The following is a 17900-nucleotide window of genomic DNA, read 5'->3' as shown; positions in this document are numbered from 1 at the left end:
CAATAGGATAGCCTTTTTCGCCCAGTTCTTTTCTAATACCTTTCATTGTAGTCAAATGTGCTCCAATATGTTCACCAGGTTTTAATCTGGAACCATGGAACTCAGACAAAAGTAAACATGTAGACTCAATTGATGTAGGCCGATAACATGTTTCTAACTGAGTCCAAATTTGTTGGGCAGTTGCATCTTGTGAAAACGTGAGCTGCAATTCAATGTCCATTGACATCAATAATGTTGTGCATGCTCTATTATCCAAGTCCCATATGTCAGGAGTCCATGGCTGGGCAGGAGGATTAAACACCATCATGTGAGTACCTTCTCTGCGTAGCAAAAGTCCAACCTCACTGACCCATGCCCTGTAATTCTGTCCTGACTTCTTTAATTTTGAATCACCAGCCAGTGGTACAATGGAAGATGTTTGATGAGGAATATGCAATTGAGGTACTGGCTGTGCAGGTTGTGCAATCCGACCATAACCTGCAGGGGGCACCAGTGGCGTCTGTGCCTGGACATGCGGCAGTTGCATTGAAGCTGCCGGTAGTATTGGTGCTGGCTGTGACTGTCTTTGAGCTGCTATTCCACCCTGGCCAGCAGGAGGCGCTGGCGCTGGGGCTGGTGCATTAGCATAATCTGCAGATGACACTGGCCTTCGCATATAAGAACCCGGTGGCAATTGCATGTGGGTTAAATATGGCTGTGTTCTGCCAGGTAGAGGGGCTTGCATAGAAGCAATATTAACAGGAGAAGCAACAGTAACAGGAATCCTAGCACCATCAGGGGCTGGAGCCTCAGATAACGGCAGAAATCTTGTATCTCTGAGCAAAGACTCCTCCATAGACAATTGCGAGAGTGAGAGCTCCAATTCATGTCTTAATGCAGCTTCACCAGTAGATGGTGCTATAACATTTGCTTCAGGCATCACTGTGGCTCTGTATGGCCTTTGGGACAGCCCATAATCATGTGACATAGGAGCCTCCGGTTCCCATTCGTCTTGCATGACACTCAATGATGGGCGTGACTTTGGCTTTGGGGAAGAAGGAGGCAATATGGCTTCTCCTTTTGGTCCATGATAAAGGACCAAAATAGCAGGGACCTAACAGAAGCAGAAGAGATTAAGAAGAGGTGGCAAAATTACACAGAAGAACTATACAAGAATGAGCTTAACGTCCCAGATAATCACAATGAGGTGGTCACTGACCTCGAGCCAGACATCCTAGAATGTGAAGTGAAGTGGGCCTTAGAAAAGCTGAGCAACAACAAAGCTAGTGGAGGTGACAGTATTCCAGCTGAGCTATTCAAAATCTTAAAAGACAATGCAGTAAAAGTGCTACACTCAATTTGCCAGCAAATTTGGAAAACTCAACAGTGGCCACAGGATTGGAAAAGATCAGTTTACATTCCAATTCCAAAGAAAGGCAGTGCCAAAGAATGTTCAAACTATCGCACCATTGCACTCATTTCTCATGCGAGTAAAGTCATGCTTAAAATCCTACAAGCTAGACTTCAGCAGTATGTGGATCGAGAACTACCAGAAGTACAGGCAGGATTTCGAAGAGGCAGAGGAACTAGAGATCAAATTGCCAACATACGCTTGCTCCTTGGGAGGAAAGCCATGGCAAATCACCCTGTCAACAAAAGTGCGTATAGTCAAGGCTATGGTCTTCCCAGTTGCAATGTATGGCAGTGAAAGTTGGACCATAAGAAAGGCTGAGCGCCAAAGAATTGAGGCCTTTGAACTGTGGTGCTGGAGAAGACTCCTGCGAGTCCCTTGGACTGCAAGGCGATCAAACCGGTCAGTCCTAGAGGAGATCAATCCTGACTGCTCTTTAGAAGGCCAGATCCTGAAGCTAAAACTCAAATACTTTGGCCACCTAATGAGAAGGAAGGACTCACTGGAGAAGAGCCTAATGCTGGGAAAGATCGAGGGCAATAGAAGAAGGGGACGACAGAGAATGAGGTGGCTGGATGGAGTCACTGAAGCAGTAGGCGTGAGCTTAAATGGACTCCAGAAGATGGTAGAGGACAGGAAGGCCTGGAGGAATGTTGTCCATAGGGTCGCGATGGGTCGGACACGACTTCGCAGCTAACAACAACAACATACTAATTGAAAAAGCTGAAAATATAAATATTGCAATTTATATAATTGGTTGAAAAGAGAATATGGATAATTGCTATGGCAATACCAGGGGATAGTATAATGGAAGACCAAAAGTTGCAGAAGATCACAAAGTATCAATATCTAAAAACTGAAGTTGAAAGATAATAATAATAATAATAATAATAATAATAATAATAATAATAATAATAATAATAATAATAATAATAATAATAATAATAATAATATAAAGTTGGAAGGGACCTTGGAGGTCATTAGTCCAACCCCCTGCTCAGGCAGGAAACCCTATACCATTTCAGGCAAATGGCTGTCCAGTCTCTTTTTAAAAACTTCCAGTGTTGATTTTAATATGGTAATTTTAATTCAAATGCTTATGACATGCAGGTACTTAGTAGGAAAACTGTCACTTATAAACATAAGGCTGTTTGTCATCAAACATGTAAACATAAAACAGTGCAAGTGGATTAAACTTAATAATAGTAATAATAATAATAATAATAATAATAATAATAATAATAATAATAATAATAATAATAATAATAATAATAAGAAGAAGAAGAAGAAGAAGAAGAAGAAGAAGAAGAAGAAGAAGAAGAAGAAGAAGAAGAAGAAGAAGAAGAAGTAGTTGGAAGGGACCTTGGAGGTCATCTAGTCCAACCCCCTGCTAAGGCAGGAAACCCTATACCATTTCAGACAAATGGCTGTCCAGTCTCTTCTTAAAAACTTCCAGTGTTGGAGCATTCACCACTTCTGGAGGCAGGTTGTTCCACTGGTTAATTGTTCTAACTGTCAGGAAGTTTCTCCTTAGTTCTAGGTTGCTTCTCTCCTTGACTAGTTTCCATCCGTTCCTTCTTGTCCTGCTTTCAGGTGCTTTGGAGAATAGCTTGACTCCCTCTTCTTTGTGGTAGCCCCTGAGATATTGGAACACTGCTATCATGTCACCCCTCACCCTTCTCTTCATTAAACTACACATACCCAATTCCAGCAACTGTTCCCTATATGTTTTAGCCTCCAGCCCCCTAATCATCTTTGTTGCTCTTCTCTGCATTCTTTTCCAGAATCTCGACATCTTTTTTACATCGTGGTGACCAAAACTGGATGCAGTATTCCAGGTGTGGCCTTACCAAAGCATTGTAAAGTGGTATTAGTACTTCACTTGATCTTGATTCTATCCCTCTGTTAATGCAGCCTAGCACTGTGTTGTCTTTTTTGGCAGCTGCAGCACACTGCTGGCTCATATTGAAGTGATTGTCTACTAAGACTCCGAGATCCCTCTCACAGTTACTACTATTGAGCAAAGTACCACCTATACTATACCTATGCATTTGATTTTTCCTGCCTAAATGTAGAACCTTACTTTTTTCACCATTGAATTTCATTTTGTTAGATAGCGCCCAGTGTTCGAGTCTGTCCAGATCCTTCTGTATCTTAAGCCTATCTTCTGGAGTATTGGCTATTCCTGCCAGCTTAGTGTCGTCTGCAAATTTGATGAGTTCCCCATCTATCCCCTCATCAAAATCATTAATGAAGATATTGAAGAGCACTGGGCCCAGAACAGAGCCCTGGGGCACCCCACTACACACTTCCTTCCATGTAGATGCGGTTCCATTGAGGACCACACGCTGAGTACGGCCTGTCAGCCAGCTACGAATCCATCTGGTGGTAATGCTATCTAACCCACATTTTTCTATCTTATCAAGTAGTAGGTTGTGATCTACTTTATCAAATGCCTTACTGAAGTCCAAGTAAATTATATCTACAGCGTTCCTCTGGTCCACTAATTTTGTCACTTGGTCAAAGAATGTAATAAGATTTGCCTGGCATGATCTGTTTTTGACAAACCCATGTTGACTTTTAGTGATGACTTTGTTTGCATCAAGGTGTTTGCTGATTTGTTGTTTGATTATCTTTTCCAGAATCTTCCCAAGTATTGAGGTCAGGCTGATAGGTCTGCAGTTTCCTGGATCTATTTTTTTCCCTTTTTTGAAGATGGGAACTACATCAGCTCTCTTCCAGTCCTGTGGTAGTTCCCCAGTGCTCCAGGATCTTTGAAAAATATAGTTCAGTGGTTCTGAGATCACATCTGCCAGTTCCTTGAGAACTTTGGGGTGTAATCCATCTGGTCCTGGTGATTTGAACTCGTCTAGGCTGTACAGGTGTTCACTTACCATTTTTTTGCCTATCTTAACTTGCGTTTCTATTCTGTTTTTTATGGCACTGGTTTTGGTAGGTTGGACTGTTTTTCCCTTTGTGTAAAGACAGATGCAAAAACCGAGTTAAATAGTTCTGCTTTCTCCCTATTGCTTGTCACCTTCTTGCCACTTTTCCCCACTAATGGACCAATCATTTCCTTAACTTTTTTCTTGTTTTTCATATGTTGAAAGAAGCATTTTTTGTTATTTTTGACTTTGGTCGCAAGCCTTAGTTCATTTTGAGCCTTAGCTTTCCTCACTTCATCTTTGCAGGTATGAGCTATTTGCTGATATTCTGCCTTAGTTATGTGCCCCTCTTTCCACTTCTTATATTTGTCCTTTTTATCTTTCAGTTTATCAGAGAGTTCTTTATGCAGCCATGCTGGTTTCTTTTGAAAGCTGTTATTTTTCTTCTTTGTTGTATTGTGCTAGACTGGGCCTTTATTATCTCACTTTTCAAAATTTCCCAAGCTTCCTGAATTGATTTCCCCTTTAGGATTCTCATCCATGGAATTCTTCCCAAGGTGTCTCTAAGTTTATTGAAATTAGCTCTTTTAAAGTCCAAGACTCTAGTTTGGCTGTATTCTATTGCTTGTGCTTCCATAATGTTGAATTCCAATATTGCATGATCACTTCCCCCCAAGGTTCCTGTGGCTTCGACATTTTCTATCATTTCATCTCTGTTAGTGAGAATTAAATCCAATATGGCTAATCCCCTAGTTCCCTTCTCTACTTTGTGGGAGAGAAAGTTGTCTGCTAGGTTTGTCAGGAATCTGTTTGATTTTCCACTTGGTGCAGAGTTTGTCTCCCAGTTGATATCAGGGTAATTAAAGTCCCCCATTACTATTGTGATGTGCTTCTTACATACCTTAGTTAGCTGACTAGCAAAAAGTTCATCTATTTTCTCTGCTTGGTTGGGCAGCCTATAGTATACACCTATGGCAATGTCATTTTTTCCCCTTTTATATTGACCCAAATGCTTTCACGTTTACAGTTTTCGTCATTGTTGTGCTCTATTTCTGTAGAGATAAAGTTATTTCTTATATAGAGAGCAACTCCTCCTCTTTTTTTTAGTCTGTTTCTTTTAAATAGTTTAAATCCCTCTAGCTGTGTGTTCCATTTGTAGGTTTCGTCCCACCATGTTTCCGTAATGGCAACAATATCATATCTGCCCTCATTTACCTGAATTTCTAGTTCACCCTGCTTACTGTTCATACTCTGTGCATTAGTGTATAGACATTTGAGTCCTTTATGACTGACGCTGTGTTTACTTGCTGCATAACTTGTGTGGTGCCTGGCTTCCCCTATTTTCTTAGATTGCCGGGGACAGTGATGTACTGTATCAATTAACTCACTATTCCCATTATTTAGTTTAAATGTTCCTCCAAAAAAGCTGTGATTTTATTGCCAAGTAACTCATTCCCTTTCTTGGATAGATGCAGACCATCTCTTTTATAGATTTTTTCATTGGACCAGTTACAGACATCATGACTAATATAACCAAAGCCTTCTCCTTTACACCACTCCTTTAGCCACATATTAAATTCTGCTATATGCTGGCCTTTTCCATTTTTGCTCCTTATACACTGGTAAAACCTCTGAAAAAGTAAGCCTACAGCCTATTCTGCTAAGTTCCTGCCCCAAGCTCTGGAAATCATTCTGCACAGAGAGTACATCTTTTTGGGACAGATCATTAGTGCCAAGATGTACAATAGCCTCCACATCACAGTCCTTGCTGGCATTCTTGATTATTTTGGAAATACGCTTCTTGTCCCTACTGGCCGTAGCACCTGGAAGACACCTGACCTCTTTCAAAACCTCTGTGTCCTTTCCTAAATTTACATCCCTTATAATTGAATCACCAACCAGAAGGTGGCTTCTCTTTTTGGATGCCTTTCTGTTCTTGCATGACTGGTGTGCAATACCAGATTCACACTTCTCCCTGTCGAAAACAAGTTTTTCATCTTGGACCACGATCCCCTGCTTATTTGAGTTATTATCACAGATACCTTTACCTGTCTCCTTAATGTCCTTATTAAGGTCATAAAGGGCACTGTATCTGTTGTGCAGGGACACAGCAAAAGCTTTGGGTTTATGGTTCACAGATCTCACCCTGCCAGATCCCACGGTTGTTCACACTGCCCTTCTCCTGCAGGATCTTTGTGGTAGAGGGGGCTGATAGCACGGAGGCTCAATAGGGTAGAAGGGCTGAACTGGACACCTAATTTCTGCCTGAAGAGCACAGATTACAGACCCTAGATAAATAATCTGTCCTTGTAGACTAGTGATTTGTTTACAGATAGGAGAGTTTCCAAGTTTGAAAAGGGTACTGCGAAAGACAGCTGCAAAACAGGTGTTGCACTTAACTAAGCCAGACATGCTGAGTTACAACGAATCTCAGATGCACTTGCCCTGAATGTACCGCTGCTGTTTTTGATATTTAGTTATATAAACTTACAGAATGGAGCACTTCCCAGCAGCTCTGAAAGTTGAAATTCTGCTGAAAAGCAATGGAGATCCAATGAGGACACCAAATGCAGTTCAAATATAATGCAAACCAATCAGGACTCTAGCTCCTTTTTTGGTGCTGCCCTTGCAAAACCTACAGCATGGAGCACTTCCCAGCAGCTCTGAAAGTTGAAATTCTGCTGAAAAGCAATGGAGATCCAATGAGGACCCCAAATGCAGTTCAAATACAATGCAAACCAGTCAGGGTTCTAGCTCCTTTTTTGGTGCTGCCCTTGCAAAACTTACAGCATGGAGCACTTCCCAGCAGCTCTGAAAGTTGAAATTCTGCTGAAAAGCAATGGAGATCCAATGAGGACCCCAAATGCAGTTCAAATACAATGCAAACCAATCAGGGCTCTAGCTCCTTTTTTGGTGCTGCCCTTGCAAAACTTACAGCATGGAGCACTTCCCAGCAGCTCTGAAAGTTGAAATTCTGCTGAAAAGCAATGGAGATCCAATGAGGACCCCAAATGCAGTTCAAATATAATGCAAACCAATCAGGACTCTAGCTCCTTTTTTGGTGCTGCCCTTGCAAAGCTTACAGCATGGAGCACTTCCCAGCAGCTCTGAAAGTTGAAATTCTGCTGAAAAGCAATGGAGATCCAATGAGGACCCCAAATGCAGTTCAAATAAACAGGCCATCATGGTTCCCGCAGTTATTGGCACATTGCCATACCAAAAAATCTTGTGCACATTTGACAAAATTTCTATCTCTCATTTATAAAGGCCACACTGCTAGGATTACACATACCGTATATACTTGAGTATAAGCCGAATTTTTCAGCCCACTTTTTGGGCTGAAAAATTCCACTTCGGCTTATACTCCAGTCAACAAAAAAACTTACCGAGGACTTGTGCGCGGCCGAGGCTTTGGTGCTTCCGGGATCGCCCGCACCTCTCCCAAGCCACCGCCGTCCGAGACCTGCCGAAGTTTGGGGAGGTTTGGGGAGGTGCGCGCGCACCTCCCCAAACTCCGCGCCTTGCCTGCCTGCTTCTTTCCGCAGCGGAAAGAAGCAGGCAGGCAGGGCGCGGAGGAACGGAGACTTGCCGACGTTTGGGGAGGTTTGGGCGCCTCCCCAAACCTCGGCAGGTCTCCGTTCCTCCGCGCAGACCTGCCGACGTTTGGGGAGGTTTGGGCGCCTCCCCAAACCTCGGCAGGTCTCCGTTCCTCCTGCCGACCTTTGGGGAGGTTTGGGCGCCTCCCCAAACCTCCCCAAACCTCGGCAGGTCTCCGTTCCTCCTGCCGACCTTTGGGGAGGTTTGGGCGCCTCCCCAAACCTCCCCAAACCTCGGCAGGTCTCCGTTCCTCCTGCCGACCTTTGGGGAGGTTTGGGCGCCTCCCCAAACGTCCCCAAACCTCGGCAGGTCTCCGTTCCTGTTTGGGGAGGTTTGGGCGCCTCCCCAAACCTCCCCAAACCTCGGCAGGTCTCCGTTCCTCCGCGCAGACCTGCCGACCTTTGGGGAGGTTTGGGCGCCTCCCCAAACGTCCCCAAACCTCGGCAGGTCTCCGTTCCTGTTTGGGGAGGTTTGGGCGCCTCCCCAAACCTCCCCAAACCTCGGCAGGTCTCCGTTCCTCCGCGCAGACCTGCCGACGTTTGGGGAGGTTTGGGCGCCTCCCCAAACCTCCCCAAACCTCGGCAGGTCTCCGTTCTTCCTGCCGACCTTTGGGGAGGTTTGGGCGCCTCCCCAAACCTCCCCAAACCTCGGCAGCTCTCCGTTCCTCCGCGCAGACCTGCCGACCTTTGGGGAGGTTTGGGCGCCTCCCCAAACGTCCCCAAACCTCGGCAGGTCTCCGTTCCTCCGCGCAGACCTGCCGACCTTTGGGGAGGTTTGGGCGCCTCCCCAAACGTCCCCAAACCTCGGCAGGTCTCCGTTCCTGTTTGGGGAGGTTTGGGCGCCTCCCCAAACCTCCCCAAACCTCGGCAGGTCTCCGTTCCTCCGCGCAGACCTGCCGACGTTTGGGGAGGTTTGGGCGCCTCCCCAAACCTCCCCAAACCTCGGCAGGTCTCCGTTCCTGTTTGGGGAGGTTTGGGCGCCTCCCCAAACCTCCCCAAACCTCGGCAGGTCTCCGTTCCTCCGCGCAGACCTGCCGACCTTTGGGGAGGTTTGGGCGCCTCCCCAAACCTCCCCAAACCTCGGCAGGTCTCCGTTCTTCCTGCCGACCTTTGGGGAGGTTTGGGCGCCTCCCCAAACCTCCCCAAACGTCGGCAGGTCTGCGCGGAGGAACGGAGACCTGCCGAGGTTTGGGGAGGTTTGGGGAGGCGCCCAAACCTCCCCAAACAGGAACGGAGACCTGCCGAGGTTTGGGGAGGTTTGGGGAGGCGCCCAAACCTCCCCAAAGGTCGGCAGGAGGAACGGAGACCTGCCGAGGTTTGGGGAGGTTTGGGGAGGCGCCCAAACCTCCCCAAAGGTCGGCAGGAGGAACGGAGACCTGCCGAGGTTTGGGGAGGTTTGGGGAGGCGCCCAAACCTCCCCAAACAGGAACGGAGACCTGGGGAGGTTTGGGGAGGCGCCCAAACCTCCCCAAAGGTCGGCAGGTCTGCGCGGAGGAACGGAGACCTGCCGAGGTTTGGGGAGGTTTGGGGAGGCGCCCAAACCTCCCCAAACAGGAACGGAGACCTGCCGAGGTTTGGGGAGGTTTGGGGAGGCGCCCAAACCTCCCCAAACGTCGGCAGGTCTGCGCGGAGGAACGGAGACCTGCCGAGGTTTGGGGAGGTTTGGGGAGGCGCCCAAACCTCCCCAAACAGGAACGGAGACCTGCCGAGGTTTGGGGACGTTTGGGGAGGCGCCCAAACCTCCCCAAAGGTCGGCAGGTCTGCGCGGAGGAACGGAGACCTGCCGAGGTTTGGGGAGGTTTGGGGAGGCGCCCAAACCTCCCCAAACAGGAACGGAGACCTGCCGAGGTTTGGGGACGTTTGGGGAGGCGCCCAAACCTCCCCAAAGGTCGGCAGGTCTGCGCGGAGGAACGGAGACCTGCCGAGGTTTGGGGAGGTTTGGGGAGGCGCCCAAACCTCCCCAAACAGGAACGGAGACCTGCCGAGGTTTGGGGACGTTTGGGGAGGCGCCCAAACCTCCCCAAAGGTCGGCAGGTCTGCGCGGAGGAACGGAGACCTGCCGAGGTTTGGGGACGTTTGGGGAGGCGCCCAAACCTCCCCAAAGGTCGGCAGGTCTGCGCGGAGGAACGGAGACCTGCCGAGGTTTGGGGACGTTTGGGGAGGCGCCCAAACCTCCCCAAACAGGAACGGAGACCTGCCGAGGTTTGGGGACGTTTGGGGAGGCGCCCAAACCTCCCCAAAGGTCGGCAGGTCTGCGCGGAGGAACGGAGACCTGCCGAGGTTTGGGGAGGTTTGGGGAGGCGCCCAAACCTCCACAAACAGGAACGGAGACCTGCCGAGGTTTGGGGAGGTTTGGGGAGGCGCCCAAACCTCCCCAAACGTCGGCAGGTCTGCGCGGAGGAACGGAGACCTGCCGAGGTTTGGGGAGGTTTGGGGAGGCGCCCAAACCTCCCCAAACAGGAACGGAGACCTGCCGAGGTTTGGGGACGTTTGGGGAGGCGCCCAAACCTCCCCAAAGGTCGGCAGGTCTGCGCGGAGGAACGGAGACCTGCCGAGGTTTGGGGAGGTTTGGGGAGGCGCCCAAACCTCCCCAAACAGGAACGGAGACCTGCCGAGGTTTGGGGAGGTTTGGGGAGGCGCCCAAACCTCCCCAAAGGTCGGCAGGAGGAACGGAGACCTGCCGACGAGCCTTGGCCACACAGGGTATTCCTGTGTATTCAGGCTTGCAAAATGGCGGATCGAGCCTCTGCTGGCGGCAGAGGCTTGCAGAACGGCGGATCGGCTTATACTCGAGTCAATAACTTTTTCCAGTTTTTGGGGGTGAAATTGGGGGTCTCGGCTTATACTCGAGTCGGCTTATACTCAAGTATATACGGTATATTACATTGATAGATTATGATATCCTAGGCTCTTGGGAAGAACCCAGTGTGTAGGAAGGCCAACACCAGCTAAAGAACTGCCAACTGTGATTTCATGTTATGTACAATAACAATAACTGCAATGCTCTTCATAGGCAATATGTAATTGAAGTTTTCAGTGGTTAGGTAGTGCCTTATATCTGAGTGTATCTTCTAGGTTAATATTTATTTTTTTAGGTATGATAAAGAGCTCAAATTGTCTAATTTATGGACTAACCAGGGAGAAAAAGTTTGAACTTATGTTAACTTCAGTGTTTTCATTGATGCATGGATGTATTTGAATTCTTCAAAGATTTCATTATCACTTTTTTTTAGCTCTTACATACAATTATACTTAGTTAGATAAAAAAACTACACTGTGTAGGATTTTGTCTCCACAGTAGCCAAAAAGATGTTTATGGGAAGCTTATACATTCTTCAGTGTTCTTCCGTTCCTGGAAGTGAATAGTTGTCGATGGATTAATTGTTTCAAAGCTGTTCATCAGCCAGGTTAAATGTTTATAATAAATATGATTTATTTATATGTAATAACTTTTATTTATTCTTTTGTGTCTCTACTAGGTATAAATGATGAAGGACTGTATAGAGTTGTAGGGGTGAGTTCAAAAGTCCAGAGACTTCTGAATTTGTTGATGGGTATGCTCATTTTTAAAATCTGCTTCTATATCATATATGCATAGTTTTTAATGTTTTTTTCCAAGTTTTACTTTTCTCTTTAAATCATGTCAAGATGAGAAAGCAACTTGATTTGGGGGAATTTTAATGGATCCGAGAAGGCATAATTTAATACATAGCCATTATGCCCTTTAATTCACCAAAGTTAAAAAAAAATCTGAAAATATAGAAAGATTTAAGATACTTTTGGTTTGTTCAAGATTTCTCCTTAATTATGTGAGGACAAAATTTTGATGAATGAAAACAGTATATTTAGATATTTTTAAAGTAAAGGAATATTTTTAACATATTGAAATTTGTGTCATTTCAGTGCAAATATATTTAAATGTACACGTCTGTATGTGTTTAATCCTTATTTTGAGCTCTAGTGATTTTCTAGAAAATTATAGATTCTCATCCCTTCAATAAAATTTTTATTTTAATTTAATTCTGACACAAATATAGCTATACGTCCTGAAACTGTTCATCTGTCTATTATTCAATCCCACCAATACTGCAAAATTTTCAGATTTCTTGTGCACAATTTTTGGCAGTACATGCAATCAAGATCAAAGTACTGGGATTACTTGAGCTTTCTGTGTTTTCCAAGCTTGTCACTTCATAGAATCCCTGGTCTGACTCTCAAGGATTCATTGATATTCAGAGATGCTAGTTTGCAACAGGCTCATCTCCAGGAGCATGTAGCTCCATCTGTGCTGATAACACAGTGTTCTTTGGCAGATAAAACTAGAGGAAGCTAGCAAATGAATTCATCTCATTACCCTAGACGTTATGTGAATGGCAAAGTACTTTATTTTACCGTATGCGCTACTGTCAAATCCTTGCCACCTGTATGATGCTCTCTCTGCTGAAAATATGACAGAGATTATACAGTATACTGTCTTGCTTGCCGTATTAATTTGTAAAGTGGTCCGGCTAATTATTAATTAACTTTTTAATTGCTATCGGCAATTAAACTGAATTTAAGAAAGGTATATAGACCTCAATATTTCTTTTAGCATTAAACTTAAATAGCTGATAGCAGTCCCAGTTTAGTTTAGTGGTTAAGGAATTAGGATAGAAAATGGAAGACCATGAATTCGAGTCTTGGCACACCTTAGCACAAAGTCACCTGGGTGCCCTTGAGCCAGGCTCTTTCAGCCCTGGGAAGTAGGCAAAGGGAAACCACTTCTGGAAAAGCTTTGCCAAGAAAACTTAAAGGACTGATCCAGACAAGTGCAAGGAATCGACACACACACACAAAATCCTTTTACACACATATTATAGAAGGTAGTTTATTTTTTTGTATTTTTATATTTTATTGCATATTCTTCAAATAGAAGCTTATTTTGGGGTCCTGTTTTATGAAGAATATAAACCACTATCCTATGACCTTTCCATTGTCTGAGATCCATGCTTCTTAGGTCATTCATTTTAAGTTTGTTTTTTATGGAAAGGCAGGAAATCAAATCCTATTCTGCTATTACATCATGTTTCAGCATGTTGTTCTACCTTACAAAGACTTACCTGGATGGGTATGCAAGCATAGGAAAGATCTCATCTTCTGTCTTAGCTTTCCTAAATTGTGGTCCTCAGGCTCATCAAGATTTGCAAGAAGAAAGGAATGTTGTAAGAAAGAAAAAAACAAAGTTAAGGATAAAAAATTCATAAAATGGATGTTCGTGTTTAAGTAATTTATCTACTGAAAAAGAATATTACAGTTACAAGAATTAAATGGATCTGATTGTTAGAAAAATTACTGTAATTCTTCATAAGTGTCTGTCATTGGATATGAGAGTTTTGAGCATGGATCACAAACACTGAGGACATTTTTTGTATTTATTACATTTATTTGTTGCCTATTTCCCTGCTCTGGGAAGCTTACAACAATAAAATGAGAAAAAATGAAACATGTAATAATAAACAGTAGTAAAGGGACAAAATCATAAAATTAAACAATGGAAGTTCTGCAGCAAAAGGAAGTTCTGTAGCAAAGAAGCAAGCTATAAAGAACATCTCGGCTAAAAAGTCTATTCATTACCAAAATCTTGCATGCCTGAGGTATACCTCATCAAGAACCACCTTGATTGTTTTTGGTGACTAAGATAGGTATGATTCTCTGTGCTATTCTAGTTGTTTCATAGGATCTAATACACAGTAAGAATCTGCACCCTGACCTCCAGTCACTTAGTTGCCTAGTGTCAAGGCCTGACTTTTTAGGTTGGTTGTGAGGGAGCTGTATCAAATGTTAGACACTTTGTAAAGACCAACTATAGTCTTCTTTTATAGACTAAAGTGGCCTCACCTGAGTGTCTTTTTATCTGTACTCTTTTGGGATCTTAGTGGATAGCCACTGAATCTTGGAATTTTATGTCTGCAACAGTCATTTTATGATATATAACAGATATTTGTCTGCTTTTCTGGATTGAGGAAAAAATCTCTCTTGTCTAATGGATAAAAAGATGTATCAATAATATCAATATATATTAATTTAATTGACAAAATTTATTGTAACCAGCGTGTATTTTAACCAGCCAAAACCATAGAGTCCATGAGAAGTCACTCTATCAACTAGTTTGATATCTGCAGTTCTATATCTCTTCCAGACAAGGGAGCATTCAGCATTATATATTAAATGTTTGACCTCAAAATGATACTTTGTTTGATATCAGTGTTGCTTTTAATTCTGTATTAATGAGTGCTATTTGTCCCAGAATATAAATATCCCAGATAAGCCTTCTAATAACCCATATATAATTCACACAGACCACAACAGACAACAGGTGTAAATTTGATTTTTGAAACAGTCTTTTCTGTACTGTATACTATGTACTCCCACTATCTTGTAGTTTCTACTTCTCTATGCATAGAAGATAAGAAACAGAATCTTGCAGGTGTGTGGCTTATTCTCTTCATTAGCAGAACTTTATTATTTGATTTATTGCTGCTTTCATAAACTCAGTTATACAGTATCTGAAATCTGAATTATAACTGATCAAATTTACCTGCTTTATTTTCTAGATGCAAAAATATGTGATGAAGTTGATTTGGAAGGTAATACAGAATGGGAAGTGAAGACAATAACAAGTACAGTGAAACAATACTTAAGGTACAGTTAAATATGATTTCTGTAATTCAATTGAAACCATACTAGATGGCAAATGTTATCATGTTTTTTGAAAAATGCAAGTGTAAACAATTTTAGGAAGCGTGTAGAATGTTATTTCTGGAATTTTTCCCAGTCCTTTAATGAAATGACCTGGGAAAAAGTTTAGAATGGAATGGTTGGCAACATGTCACGCTGCTGCACAAGTGCCCTTTCTGTAGCAATTCATGGGCACATTTTTCTCTATAGCCTCAGCTGATACATTAATGCAACATTCTGCCACCCCCAATTTGATTCTGTCCTGTCCTGGGTTTGGAGAGTGGTACTGCTAATGGTTGGCAACATGTCACGCTGCTGCACAAGTGCCCTTTCTGTAGCAATTCATGGGCACATTTTTCTCTATAGCCTCAGCTGATACATTAATGCAACATTCTGCAACCCCCAATTTGATTCTGTCCTGTCCTGGGTTTGGAGAGTGGTACTGCTAATGGTTGGCAACATGTCATGCTGCTGCACAAGTGCCCTTTCTGTAGCAATTCATGGGCACATTTTTCTCTATAGCCTCAGCTGATTCATTAATGCAACATTCTGCCACCCCCAATTTGATTCTGTCCTGTCCTGGGTTTGGAGAGTGGTACTGCTAATGGATAGACAGACACTCAAGCTCCTTTACATATTTCCTTTTCAACATTCCTTTCGACTAGAAAGAAAAAGAAGTAAATTGTAATTTTCAGAGTGCAATCTGTGGAGAATAGTCATAATAAACTTTTATGTTTTGAAAAAAGGTATCCTTTAAAGACTACATTGTTTGCATTATGGTAATGATACCTTTATATTTTCTGGCTCTGGTGGTAGAAACTTCAAGGTTTTCCTCATGTGCAATATGGGATACAACCCAGAGAAATATTTCACGTAATGATGGGGTGTTTTTTTATAGTTTTTATAAAAGGCATCCTAAGTGGAAAATTAAATAGTGGAAAATTAAAATGAATGCATTGTAGTATGATAAAATATATAGTTTTAGAATGTTTGTATTTAAACAATTGTAAATTTAAATAGGCATGATCATTTTTCCCCTTTAATTATTACAATGTTTTTGTCTTAACAGAAGCCTGCCAGAGCCCTTAATGACGTATGAGTTACACGGAGAATTCATCACTCTTGCTAGTAATATATGACTTATCAGATTTTATTTCTTTTAAAATAATAATTATTAAGTTAGGCAACTTAATATTCAAAGTCTTTTCCAAAAATCATTTGCAATTTATGTATATTTCTGGTCCTCTTACAAAAGCATATAGTATTCAGAATGTTAAAAACTTTCTACATAGTACAACAGCCTCACTGCAAACCATTATACAGTATATATTCAAATTCATATATAAAACTATTTGGCTTAATAGAAGGATTTTGCAATATAATTTATACATATTAGCATTATTTTTATCTTATGAAAATAAAATGAAATGGGCAATGAGAAAACTGGATGTAACCTCCCAGAATGTAATGTAGTTGAATTACATAGAAGCTTGAACTTTGTGTTAAGAATCTTTCAAAAAGACTGTCAACATAACCATAATTAACTAAAGAAGAATTATTGTATGATTCAGTGTCCCCTCATCAGAAAATCCATATTGTACTGTAGAGAAGAAAGTGACCTAGTTATTAATATGAAATGCCTAATTACTCATATATTTAAACCTACCTTTTATGAGAGAAGAGAATATTAAAAGTTTCACTATGACTGTAACTTTTTAAAGGGGAAGGCTAAAGAGGTTTATGACTTAAAGAAGCTGAGGGACTGCTAGCAACAAGGAAGGGAGCAGAATTTGCAATGGTTTGAAGGAGAAGGCACGATATTTAAGGATATGAAGAAAGAAAGCTCTGTAAAAAGAAGGATCTGTAAAAGAGATTTGTAGGACTCTCTTAGTATTTAAGCTTGAAGCATGCTAGGAGGAAGAAGGTAAAGCTGGAAAAGAGATAATGATACTAAAGGATATGGGAGATAAATGGTTGGAGTGGATAGTGTGTGTGTTTATTAATTCAAGGTATTTATTTAATTTATTCACCATTTTATTTTTATTTTTACTTTATGTTATTATTTTATTTTAATACTGCTGATTTTACTATCAAGTGACTCTTGTCACCTAATTGTTTACAAATCTGCATAGGTTTAGCAAATCTCATTTTTTACCATATTTGTACATCATTTCATTTTCATTATGCCCCATGTGGGGCTGTGACATGTCTGTATTATCTCAGTGTAATGCACTTCAACAAATTGTTTAAATATTATAGTCAGGGTGGTTTTCAGGAAACGGAACTGATGCTTGGTTGTATATTATGGAAAGTCATAAACAAGGCCAAGAGAATAAAAAAGCTACCCTCTTAAGATAAATGTTCTATAAATAGCAACTTTTAATATAGTACTGAAGTATCCTAGCATCTGGGGAGATAAAAAATTATCAAAATAGGATTTCACTTTATACTTTTAAAAATGCACAGGTAGCAAGAAAGAAAATTAAAATGTTTATACATAATTTTCAGCATACATTGTGCCAAGTGCATAACTACGAATTATTATTTTTTTCCTTTTATGTAGAAAGTGGTAGCCCTGAGTCTCGTGTTAAAGTTATCCACTCCTTGGTTCATAAACTTCCAGAAAAGAACAGAGAAATGCTTGATATTGTTGTGAAGCACTTAGCAAAGTAAGCATCTTGTATCTTAGTTTGATGTTTACATTTTTTTCCTTTGCAGTTCCAGAAGGCTGATTATATTCAGAGTGTATTTTTATATTTCATATAAACAGCAAAAACAAATGTGAACTTTGCCTTGTTGTATACTATATATCTATTTTAGTAAAATTTAAGCTGGATGGATGGATGCCCACCCTTACTGATTAAGCACTGTTAATACAGAGGGAAATATTAAGAAATAGCTAAAATAATAAGAAGCATTACAGAAAGAAAAGAAACATAGCCGAAACCATTGCCATTTATAGCAATATTCATTTAGTATACCTTTCCATACAACCATCTCAATGTTCATCTTTCATGCTGGTCATTTACTTTTGTGTTCAGTCTATGTTTATTCAGTATTGGTGACCCTTTTTCTTCTTGTTTTACCACATATACTTAACTTGGTTTTCAGTATTTTAATTTTTAGATCTGTACATCTAATTATCTGGTTTATGTAATATACATTGCAAATTATTGAAGTACTAGCAAACAACACAATATGGTCTCCATGCAAAAATATACACACATGCACACAATCACACATACTGATATCTAAAAGAAACATTGCCTAAAAACTAAGGAAAGATCACACATCCCATGTCTTAATCTCTGC

General features: G+C 42.0%; 1 protein-coding gene across 1 annotated transcript in view; it reads left to right on the top strand.

The window, feature by feature from the left end:
• Positions 1 to 17900, top strand: part of ARHGAP10 (Rho GTPase activating protein 10) — a 135666-nt gene that overhangs the window by 56749 nt on the left and 61017 nt on the right. Inside the window, exons 14-17 of the mRNA XM_081332599.1 lie at positions 11351 to 11425; positions 14465 to 14552; positions 15658 to 15716; positions 17152 to 17257. Of these exons, the coding sequence (XP_081188725.1) occupies positions 11351 to 11425; positions 14465 to 14552; positions 15658 to 15716; positions 17152 to 17257 (328 nt within the window). The remainder of the gene's footprint in view (positions 1 to 11350; positions 11426 to 14464; positions 14553 to 15657; positions 15717 to 17151; positions 17258 to 17900) is intronic.

The sequence above is a fragment of the Vipera berus genome (genome assembly GCF_964194415.1).
Source record: "Vipera berus genome assembly, chromosome: 7".
Taxonomy (NCBI): Eukaryota; Metazoa; Chordata; class Lepidosauria; order Squamata; family Viperidae; genus Vipera; species Vipera berus.
This window is presented reverse-complemented; position numbering and strand designations above follow the sequence as displayed.